Source organism: Solanum stenotomum, chromosome 3, assembly GCF_019186545.1.
Source record: "Solanum stenotomum isolate F172 chromosome 3, ASM1918654v1, whole genome shotgun sequence".
NCBI classification, from domain to species: domain Eukaryota; kingdom Viridiplantae; phylum Streptophyta; class Magnoliopsida; order Solanales; family Solanaceae; genus Solanum; species Solanum stenotomum.
In genome coordinates this window covers 8,125,405-8,137,192 of record NC_064284.1, presented here as the reverse complement: position 1 = coordinate 8,137,192, position 11,788 = coordinate 8,125,405, and the positions used below count along the sequence as shown (strand labels likewise).

Here is an 11,788-nt window from a genome sequence, read left to right as displayed (position 1 = left end):
TCACTGGAAGGGAATCGCGATTTGGAAACAACAAAATTGGAATAGCATTAGCCAAGAAAGTTTAAATAGGCAAAAAGTAAGAAAAAGAAGCTTCACACCAGGATTTAACTGATAAAAAATCCTGGTACTCTTTCAAAAAGCAACTTATCTGTTCTAAATACTTTCTCAGAGTTTAAGCAGTCACAGAAAGAAGAAAAAAAAAGTAACTTAAGCTCCATTTCTATTGTCAATGACCCATTTTCCCTTGTTTTGGAGCATTAATTAGTAAAATAAGGATATTTTTTGAGCTATTTTGCTCGTTGAAGGGCATATTTGAGCCAAATATGTAATGTCAATGACATATTTTAACCAAAAACTTAATATAAGATAAAATTGTCTCATTTTGAATAGTTCAAAAGTATAATCGGACATATATAGCATCAAAGACAAGAACAATTAGATTAAAATGAATCAAACGTTAGAAAGTTATCCAGCTAAATATATGCTACCAAGTGTAAGCCTAATCAGAAGTTGGTTAATCCATTGACATCACTATGAATGGTGTTTCCTGTTTATTCTTTTCTTTTTAGAAAAAAATAGTGTTGTATTTGGATCAACTCGGGCGTACTTTGATTATTTCAAGGGATTCCTTATTTCAATGGGTACTTATTACCTCACATAAACAAAGATTAATAGTATGACATTGACTTTGTTTCATGTTATATTATTTCTTTTTTAAACACACTTAAATTATTTCAACGTTAGTTATTACATCACGTCAACAAAGCTATACGATAACTCTGCCACTAAAGTTTAAACATTATGAGATGAAATTAGGTACCAATTAAACATTATTTTTTTAAAGAGAAAATGGCTAAATGCCCCCTCAATCTATTACTCAATTCTCAACTACACACCAATACTTTACGGGAATCCTATTACCCCTTAAAATATTTTAAACTAAGATATTAACACCCTTAAAACGTCATCCCCAAATCTTTGTTGGCTAGTGTAATACACGCGCCTATTTTTCTCAGAATAAAAAAAAAAAACAATTTTCTCCACCATTCTTGCCCTAATCATCATTGTCAAATCTCATCATCATTCTTCCTCTTACTAAATCTTCTTCTTATTTTTTCTTCATTGTTTCTGGTTGACTCATCTCCTTCAGTCCACCTTCATCTCCACCACACCACACTATACTCACCAACCTTTGCCCCCTTTTTTTAATGTCTTTCCAATCATCTATTTGCACAAAATTCAATTGTTATTGGAGATCTCATTGTTATTGTTAAATTTGCGATCANATGAAATTAGGTACCAATTAAACATTATTTTTTTAAAGAGAAAATGGCCAAATGCCCCCTCAATCTATTACTCAATTCTCAACTACACACCAATATTTTACGGGATTCTATTACCTCCTGAAATATTTTAAACTAAGATATTAACACCCTTAAAACGTTACCCCCAAATCTTTGTTGGCTAGTGTAATACACGCGCCTATTTTTCTCAGAATAAAAAAAAATAAAAGATCTCCACCATTCTTGCCCTAATCACCATTGTCAAATCTCATCATCATTCTTCCTCTTACTAAATCTTCTTCTTCTTTTTTCTTCACTGTTTCTGGATGACTCATCTCCTTTAGTCCACCTTCATCTCCACCACACCACACTATACCCACCAACCTTTGCCCCCTTTTTTTAAATGTCTTTCCAATCATCTATTTGCACAAAATTCGATTGTTATTGTTAAATTTGCGATCATCGTTATTTTTGAAGACAGTTCTTTTCTCATTGGTTCTCAATTGCACTTCTTGATGAATTTGAAGATGAAATTTTTCTTGAGAAATCTCAAATTTTAATACCCATTTTCAATTGCAGTTAAGAAACTTCGGTTGCTACTGTAAATGAAAAGATGTCTCCGATGGAAGCTGTAATTTTATCTTTCGAGGTCGAGCTAAAATTATTCTCCGTCGAGGTGAAGGATTTGAAGTGGTCTTTTTTCTTTCTTTTATTGTTCTGTCTAAAATTAGGGAATTTAAAGGTATTGCTACTGAAAAGTATTGTGTGAATTAAAAATGAAAGTATGAAAAGATAAAATTCTTGTATTGATAGCCATGGCAGCCAGTCGAGTTGAAGAGATTTGTAAAAGAGGGGATGGTTAGAGTCTAGAGTGTGTGTGTTTGTGTGTGTGAGTTTATTTGATTAAATTTATTAATTATTCTACTATCTAATTATGAACTGACAGCTGTCAACTTAATTAATATTGACTTGTTTATTTGTCTCACACTTGCCAATAGGAAAGTGAATATAGCCACCACATCACCATTTAAGGGTGTTAATATCTCTATTTAAAATACTTTAAGGGGGTAATAAGATCCCCATAAAGTATTGGTGTATAGTTGAGAATCGGGCAATACAATGAGGGGGCATTTGACCATTTTCTCTTTTTTTTAATCTATGATGAGATTTGAATCCTAATCTCCCACGATTGAACGTTATCTTCATTATTTTTTCTTATTTTTCCTAAAATGTCTTGAATGCTCTTTTAACAACGGTCGTAATTCCTTTTTGGTCCTACAAGATGAGTCCTCATGAAGATGTGAAACTAGCTAAGGATAATTATTTTTAGACGAAGAACAAGAAAATGTTAACAAATTAAAGATCAATATTTAGCAAGCAATAATTAAAATAAATGCACTCTACTTTCCTAATGATTGAAGCATTAGTAACAGAGTGAAATAATCATAACATATCCCAAAATAATGTTTATACCCTACGTACTTTAAACTGTCATATCTTGCTAGGACCTCTAAAATCCTTGAGATTTTCATTTTTATAACTAATATTTTTCCTACTTAATTCATTATGTAGCAAATTGCAATTGAATTTGCAAATGATTATACATGATTAGATGGGACATACTAAAGACAAAAACAATTCCTCAGCATTTTTTGAGCTTAAAAAATTGATTTGATTAAGTAGCCGCGGATTCAAATCATAATATATGGATTTTTGAGAATTTAATAGTTATTGCATTGATCTTGTATCTTTATTAAGAAATCTATTAAATGTGTGTCTATGAACTCAATTATTATTATTTATTAACTTGAAATCGTCTAAATATCTATAAACTTTAAATAGTGGATTTGCCAATAATGCAATAAACAACTATTGAAACTTTGAATAATGATAACAATATGATCAAAAGAAAACCTCGGCTACTGTGAAAATGTAATCTTATTAATTTTGATATTTTCATTTATTTGATTGTTGTACTCCATCACACATCCACTAAGATGTCCCCCTTATCTTGTTCACTTTGTATAAAGGATATTGCAAATAAAACAAATGAATATAAAGCCTTGAAAATAGGAGAAGAATCATTACTTACGGTAAACAAAACTTTTGTTTGAATGAATGAATATATAACAGCTTTTGTTCTAATAGCATCATAGTTTACCTACCCCTTCATTATTTCATTTATTAGTCATTAATAAGGGGTCAGAACATTATTGAGGCAAGCAAATGGACATATTTACCTAAATAAAATTTTGGGACAACAATAGAAGTTGTGTTCATATGATCGAGAGGTCATGGATTCAAATTGTGAAAACAGTTTCTTGAAGAAACGCAAAGTAATTACGTGTACGTACACCCAATGTAATTCGGGCCTTTCCCTAGATTCATGGAGTAGTGGAAGTTCGGTGTATCATGTTATCCTTTTTAACCTTCTCAATCGAATGAATTTTGAGGCAACGATAAAAGTTGTCATCGTATGATCAAGAGGTCACAAATTCAAGCCCTTCTGTTGATTCCTTGCGTAGCGAGAGTTTAGTGTATCATGTTGTCCTTTTTATCCCTTCTCTATCTAGCTTTTAAACACATCCTTGATAATGGATATGTCTGTCAAATAAAAGATGGAAAAATCTGGTAATTTTGAAACTTCTAATGGTGTAAAGGGAAAGCTAAGTTCTAAAGCTGAGTAACATGTCAGTCATTTGAGTTGATTTTTGCTTTTGAGAACTTCTATGATTGAGCTTTATTAGTAGTAGTAGTAATAGCTTAACTTCTTGGGATTCTCATGTTACTTTGATCAAGTCTAGACACCAAAACCAATGATTGGAACATGCAGTTTTTATACCCTTTGGATCAGAATTTATCTAGTATTGTATCTAGTTACTTGCCAGAAAAAGGAACCTAGCAAATCTCTAAAGATTTGAGAGAGAAAAAAGCAGTCAAGAAAAGAAGCGAAAGGAATAACAAACCCCTTTTGTCATCACAATTAGTAAAGGGGTGTTAGTGCTAAGAGATTCAAGAATTTCATCACAAAATGCCAATTACTTTGATGTATACAGGAACAAATTATGTGCCAAAATGTCATGGTATCAACAGAGAATTAGAAGACAAAAAGAATAAATATTTGTCTTATCTGATCATGCACTAATTCAATCATTTATAGGTAACATATATTTTCCATTCCACCCAAGAAAGAGAAAAAAAGATTACAGTAACCCATTGTTATCCAAAATAACAAAGAAAATAAAAACATACAACATTGCTAGATCTCAATATATTCAGTTAAACTCTTCAAGATAGAAGAGGAAAGAAAAGGACTTAATCTAATATTCTAATAAGTGATAAACCTTAAACTCTAAGCAAATAAATGCTAAGTTCAGGAGCTCCATTACTATCAGGATTCATCATGTAGAATGCCTCTGAATCTCTAGATCCAATAACTCTCTCAAATTTAGCCCTCATATACATAATCTCACCAGAATCAGCACTTTCTTCTTCACCATTCCCTGGCAAAACACCAGCACCCATTGATATTGGCTCCACAGCTTTAAGAATCTGCAGTTCTTTTGCCCCAATTTCTCTTCTTGTTGCAAAGCCACATTTTTTACCATTGCAGTAAGTCCTCCACACAGGCTCATCTATGAGTCTAGACACTTTTTTCTCTTCCTCCTTATCGCATTCCAACGCGATTCGGACCAATCCAGACGCCATTTCTCGGACTAAACCACTTATAGGTGTGGCTAGTTCAACTAAGAAGGCTGGCTGGGAGGTGGAATCTTTTTGAAATGCAAAATGTACATGTCCACGCCTGTGCCCAAAAAGAGTGCCTACAACTCTGGTTCCAAGGCCTTGTTGGAAGTTAGACCTGTTTCGCCCGAAAGCTGTTAGGACAGATTTTAGCCGGGCTACTGCTATTGTCTGCAGCTTCCTCCTAGTTGCTGAAGAAGATTCTTGCTTGTCCTCAGCCTTGTTTTCATGGATGGTGTTTAAAGTTGATGACTTGGTGTTTGAAACTTGAGGATTCTTGAAAGAATGTACCTTTATATTCTCTGTTTTCCCTCCTTCATTTCTGTTTGGAGATGAATCTTTTGATGTTACTTCTTCTTGTTCTTGTTCTTGTTCTTCATTGCTGACTTTAGCTGTCCAGTGGAACTGCCTCTTAGAGGACAAGTCTTGGAAACTCTTTGCCATGATTGTCTTCATCTAAGAAAAGAGTAGGAGATGCACCTTTAAAGTAATGGAAGAGTGAGGGACAAAGAGATTCTTGTTACTACTACTTCTTTATTCAAGGGATTTTCTTTTTCTCTCTTTTTTATTTGTTTTGCTTCTTCTACTACTTTGTTCAAACAAATAAGAATCTGATAAAGAAAAACACAAGTGTCCCCACCAATTGTGTCATGGGAATTGGGAGTAGTATAACACAGCACAGGGAAAGGTGAAGGCTTGAGAGGATGTGAGGAGAGAAAGGTAAATGTTTTGAAATAAAGAAAGGAATCTCAGGGAGACATAAGATGTGTTATTTCACTTTCTTGTGGGGTATGGTGAGAAAAAAATAGCTTGACTGGCTCTTTTTTGACCTGAACAAAAACAGTGAAAGAGAGAACTAAAGAAGCATCACTGTTTACACTAGACATCCTCCCAACACAACCGTCTGCTTCATGTATGATAAAACCTGCACACAACAGTAATGATGTTTGCCTCAGATCAGTAATCACACATTCTGAAACGTTGCAAAATAGATGAAATATTATGTTACTACTCAAGACACAATAACCTGCGATATACAGTGCATCAAAACTGACACTCTAATAAGGGATTTAATTCTCTCATTCCTCTTTCATTCTTTTTTGCAGGAAAAGAGAAAAATGCCAACCATATGGTGGGCCTAAATAGCGAAGGCTTTTTCATCAATGTTTGAATTCTAGTTCCCCTTCTTTGGAAGGGTAAAAGATTTGCACCAAAACCAAGTATGGCGGAGCACCAAAGGCACAACTTAGCAGTCAAAGAAGTGAGTGAATCACTATTGGAAATCATGAGTCAAATCCTAGTAGAAACAAAGTCAGTAAGGGATAATGGTGGATCCAAAGTAAACAGGAAACACCAATTTAGGCAACTTACAAGGAGGACCCTAGGTTATTGCCATGACCACTAAGTTGAGTTGTAAAGCCATTACAACAATGACCAAATAAGTGTATAGCGACCATCACATTCATCATTCGTCCCCTAATGGTTTTCAGTGCTGTGACTATATTTTTATTAGGTAAAAGTAGTAATAAAGATACAAACCCCAACGCAATCAATCACATTGGTCCTGGGTGGGGGCTGAGTCGGCCAATTAGTATGAATGGGCCAACTGATGACAAAGAGCCCCAGCAGTTCCCACTCTTGACAAATAAAAAATATACTGAAAGCACTTGTACGCCGTAGAGACTATTCTGAAGAAAATTAACTAATTACAGAAAATATAGACATAATTAAAAGAGTACAAATTGAAATCAAGTTCACAAGCAGGCAAAAGAGCCAGGGGAGCTTTTTGTACATAATAAAAGAGAAACCACCTGTAAAAACTAAAGAGGTGCTTGCCTACAGGAAAAAACTACGCCCTAAGTTAGCAGTCCAATTTTTGCTCTGTTTCCGGGTCTTGCTGGTTGGGGGGAACTGTAACAACTCCATTCATCCTCGCACGTGCTTCAGCAAACATCCTTTGTTGTGCAGCTAATGCTTCTTCTTCAGTCATTTCAGCTACATTATTGCTCCACTTCCCAGCTCTCACAGTGTCCTATGGGAGAAACACAAAGCAAAAGGGCAATCGTGAATGAAGATTTTTTTTCACCATTAAATCGTTTCACATGGTCGCAAAACTTATTTGAATTCAAAATAAATGTCGTCTAGCTCTAGTTTGGACCAAGGGTGAGAAAAGAAAAGGAACAAATGACTTTGTTACACCAGCAAAAGGATCCTTCATACATCCTAACTTTTAGGCCATTCATAGATTCCAATTTCCAACAATGTAAGAAGACAGAAACTAGCTCCTACGTACCACAGTCTCCAACTTGTGTTGTTCATATGCAGCATAAACTTCTTCAGTATATTCCCCAAAGCCAAGAACCTGAAAGCCAAAAGTGTTTATCATTCCCAGGATGCGGTAGGATATAGAACAAATTTTCACAGGCTAACATATTAAATCTGACCTAAAGTAACTATTTAATTAGGTTCTCTTGTTATTTAACACTATCATTTTTATTTTTATTTTTGTTATGATAATGATGCAACACTAACAATTATAGAAGTATTTAAGAAATGAAAACTAAAACTGGTCCATGGTTTCATGGTGAAAAGTTGTTGCTAGAGACCTAAAGCATGAGTGTGTTATTGATGTTGCCTAACATCACTACCATACCAAACAAAACATGGAACTAATTAACAAGGTTTGCATTACATCATTCTTATTGGCACCATGCCACTTTGTCACCTCAGATGAGAACTAGGTTTGAAATTCTTTAAATCACCTTCAAATGAACTCACGCTTATGGTGACTGCAGCTGAGAACAGAAGAGAATTGCAAAAAGAGCAAGATGATGGTGATGAACATAATAGAGTAACTCCAGGATCAAGAAGTACCTCTAAGGCCTTGAGTACATGTTCTGGTGCAATTGTTCGTTTATCTTCTCTATTACAAACTTCATTTGATTCTGATGAGATAAGATTGATGAACTCTGCACAAGAACAAAGAAAGGTGGAATACCATGCAAATTAAAATCAGAACCACAATAAGAAGATCGTTCAAATGTGAAATCAAGCTATGATTTAATTTTAAGGAATGTAAAGAGATTTATATTATCTAATAGAAGGAAAGAACATAGGACAGACTTCAATCCTGTTGAAATAGAAAACACAAATCACCAGCCAAAACATCAATGAAAATATACTTATTGAAAAAATATCAGCAGAAATAAGTAATAAAAGTAGTGTCATGTAACAAATCGTTATGCTTAGTTTAACAAAACAATTATCAAATAGATTACCCAATCAGGAAAAAAAATGGATCTAAGGAATAAGTTAGTTTAACAGAATAATGATCAAGTTTCATCAAAACTCTCACTTTTTAAGTTACCAGGAGTCATCTTCCTATTGAATATAACTCAAATTGAGCTAAAAAGAACTTGAATGCCTTCAAAGTGACCTGTATTATCCAACTATGTTCTAAACCTTCCGATGCTTATCACATTCCCTGTCTTGTGTCGACAAAGTGAAACCAAGAGCTAACAAACAACTAGCACAAAACTTTCATATTAAACCATAGTCCTCCTATGTAAGTACTACTGCCAACAGCACAGCCCAACACTTAGTCCCCCTAAAATTCTAGAGAAGCATAGTTGCTATTAGAAGCCCTACTGGTAAGAGCACAACACTTAAAACAAAATTTTAAAGAAAATTAAAAAAAAAATAGATCAGGCAAACTAAAATCAACTCACCTACACAACATTCAATCAAAAGATCCTGCGTATCTCGGGCAACACGAACATCAGGGGGCAACATTTCTTTAATAATCTTTGTCATAGTTGCTGATAAGAGAAAATTGTATTATCAGTACAAGGAAATAACAAATAAGCAAACCATCAGGCAAACTCACTCATATATCCAAAATAGCAAACTCATGAGGAAAACAAAATGATTCAGACAAGGTGAAACCAGAAGCAACAAAAAAGAACTTCAATATTACCACTATTTGGCTTTTGCATTTGAAATCACCAATCGCATCACTGTAATTATCGAATTCTTTGCAAAAGCAATTAGTATCACTTCAGTTACTGACAAGTTAAGTTTTACCCTCTTCAGAAATAAATCACAAACTCCACTCAACAGGGAGAGAGCTAAGGGGAGACAAAAGGTTTTATTGAACCCTTTTGCAAGAAAATTGAATGGTGAAATATGGCAAAAAAGATTTCATTGGTTATGTATGAACGGTTGAATTGCTTTGACACAAGAGAAGTTTATCAGTAAAAGGGGTTCAAAAACTGCTTTAGGTCACAAGTTCCAATCTTAGGTATCACACTTCAGTATTTCATGAATCCCTGTAAGAATTTCTAGTATATCCCGGCCTTGTGAAAATTTAATTGCTTTTAATTTCCCTGAATCACCCCTCCAAAAAACAACTAATATCCCCCTCTGCTTACTACCTATTCATCCGCTCAAAATCTCGATAATTAGGTTTCAAAGATAATCAATCAGAAACAAGGGATAATTCACCAAAAAAGAAGTCATCAAAAAGCACAATTACAAGTGCAACACATAATTCATTCTCTGAATACGCACTAGATATGCGCAGCTATAAAGAGAACATGGAGGAAGACGAAAACCTTTGGGAAGCGAAGCATCCTCCTTCGTCTTTCCAACGATATCCATTGGTTCCATTTTAATCCTTCAAAATCAAATTCATAAATTCTTAGGAAAAAAATATCAAGTTTCTACGCATCAAACAAAAGCGAAGGCAACGACTGAATACGATGAGAATAGCCTCAACAAGTATTCTTACCTCAGAAAGAAAAGTTGCGAAACTAGTAGATCGGCAAGAGGAGCAGCAAATCGGCCGACTTGAAGAATTTGAAAGAAGATCGAAGAAGGTGATCGGAGTACGGTGGTGGTTCATGGTGGATATAGAGAGAGAAGGATGTGTTCGCAGACGACTAGGGCAAAGCGCATCCAACAAGGGATTCTCCACGCGCGGATGGATAGGTGTCGTGCATGAGCAGTGGGTCCCATCATCATTGTGAATGCTAAAAGGGGGCGTGGTAAGCACGCATGAGCAAAGTGTGTGGGGGTAACGGTGACGTATATTGCTTATATAGTTTTCAGCAAAATGGAAAGAAGATTTTGGTAGATGGAGTTAGTAGTGCTGTCATCAATGAAAGGGAGAGGAGACGAGAAAGTTTCCGATCTCTGCTGGATTTGCCGATTATGTGATGCTTCATTTCATTTCGTTCAGATTGGGCTTTTAGTAATTGGGCTCTGCTCTAGTAAGATTGGGCTTTTGGGCTAATAGCTAATGTTTGGCTAATTGCATAGAGTAGTTATAGTTTGAGTAGCTATTCAGGTTATATCTTGCATAGTTCTATTAAATATATTTATATAAATAGGACTCTCAATTTAATTAATAATAAATACACAAAAAATTTGAAAAAAAATCCCACAAATTACGGAAAAAAATTCTCGAAGCACAGAAAAATCTCACGAATTACCCATTGTATTTATATCAATTGATTTTCTATTGGTATTTTTTTGTTCCGAAATTACGCGAAGAACAAATTGAATTGAATTTATATTGATTGATTTTTTGTTTTGTATTTTGTGTTTCAAAATTATATTAAGATCGAATAGATTTGTGTTTGTATCATTTGATTTTTTTGTTTCTATTTTTTGTGTTTCTACGAAATACGAAAATCTGATTGAATTGTATTTGCATTGAGTTATATTTGCATTCCTGAAGGTAGGATGGTATGTATAATTGATATATCTAATAATTTGTATTTGTATAATTTGTGTGATACAAAATCAAATATAAAATTTGCATTTATTAATATAGGGATTTAATTTTTCGTTTGATGTGATTTATATTTGTATATATTGAAATTTTTTGGTACATCTAGTGATTTGAAATTATATTTCAGCAACAAGTAAATATATATAAATATTGAAATTATACAAATATTAACTAAAATGTATGTCCTTCTTGCTTAAGATTTTATTTGAGCCTTTAATTGGCAAGAAATTTGAGGTTTGCTAATCAGGTGACCAAATAAATTTTAGTGTATATCAAATAGGAAAATATATGTATACACTCATTATTGTAGTGTTAACTATGCATATTATTCTTCAAATATATTAAATTTAAGGGAAGTTTTCTTAAACAACAAATATTAAGCATTAATATGACCTCTTATCTATACTTTTAGGGGTCGTTTGGTAGAGTGTATAAGAATAATGCTGAATATGATGTATTAGTAATGCATGCATTAGTAATGCTTGCATTATTTCTTATACATTATTTGGTTTGATGTATTCGAAATAGCAAGCCTTGTATAAAGATTATTAAAAAAATATTTGTTTACAAAAATACCCCCACATTCTTTTACAAAAATAATAATAATAATAATAATTATTATTATTATAATTATTATATATAATAATAATTATTATTATTAGAGGGTAGTTTTGTCATTAGTTAATCTAATGCATGCATTAAAACCATTGCATTGCTAATACCTAGAAATCCATGGTATTAGNCTTATACATATTTCTTGGGGCATCCATGTCTTCCTTCTTTTTTTTTCCTTTTTTTCTTTTTCATTTTATGGTCATTGTTTTTTAAAAAAAAAAAAACTAATGTTGTTGTGTTCATTCTTTTTTTTTTTAATAACAAATTAGTTTAGTATTTTTTTTCCTCTTGCAAATCAAGATTGGGATTTTGGAGCAATGAAACTATGAAAAACTTGATTTGGGAGTAAGGA

At 33.4% G+C, this 11,788-nt stretch overlaps 2 protein-coding genes across 2 annotated transcripts; both read right to left on the bottom strand.

Moving 5' to 3' along the window:
* Positions 1-4,425: 4,425 nt before the first annotated feature.
* LOC125860785 (protein MIZU-KUSSEI 1) lies at positions 4,426-6,067 on the bottom strand. The gene has a single exon (XM_049540806.1). It carries the CDS (start codon positions 5,481-5,483, stop codon positions 4,629-4,631), a length of 855 nt encoding a protein of 284 aa, XP_049396763.1. The 5' UTR covers positions 5,484-6,067; the 3' UTR covers positions 4,426-4,628.
* A 599-nt stretch (positions 6,068-6,666) lies between these two features.
* On the bottom strand, positions 6,667-10,216 carry LOC125860786 (protein Dr1 homolog). The gene is made up of 6 exons (XM_049540807.1): positions 9,817-10,216; positions 9,641-9,702; positions 8,756-8,845; positions 7,902-7,996; positions 7,321-7,389; positions 6,667-7,059 (listed from the first exon to the last, which is right to left on the bottom strand). The coding sequence occupies exons 2-6, from the start codon at positions 9,693-9,695 to the stop codon at positions 6,889-6,891; spliced, it is 480 nt and encodes a 159-aa protein (XP_049396764.1). The 5' UTR covers positions 9,696-9,702; positions 9,817-10,216; the 3' UTR covers positions 6,667-6,888.
* Positions 10,217-11,788: the final 1,572 nt, after the last annotated feature.

Bases quoted from the DNA above. Each gene is read 5' to 3' on its own strand.
- LOC125860785 (XM_049540806.1), bottom strand. From the start codon at position 5,483: ATGAAGACAATCATGGCAAAGAGTTTCCAAGACTTGTCCTCTAAGAGG.
- LOC125860786 (XM_049540807.1), bottom strand. From the start codon at position 9,695: ATGGAACCAATGGATATCGTTGGAAAGACGAAGGAGGATGCTTCGCTT. The intron at 7,997-8,755 runs GTGAGTTGATTT...GTTCTTGTGCAG, and splicing joins TTTGATTGAATGTTGTGTAG to AGTTCATCAATCTTATCTCA. The intron at 7,390-7,901 runs GTACTTCTTGAT...TTTGGCTTTCAG, and splicing joins ATGTACTCAAGGCCTTAGAG to GTTCTTGGCTTTGGGGAATA.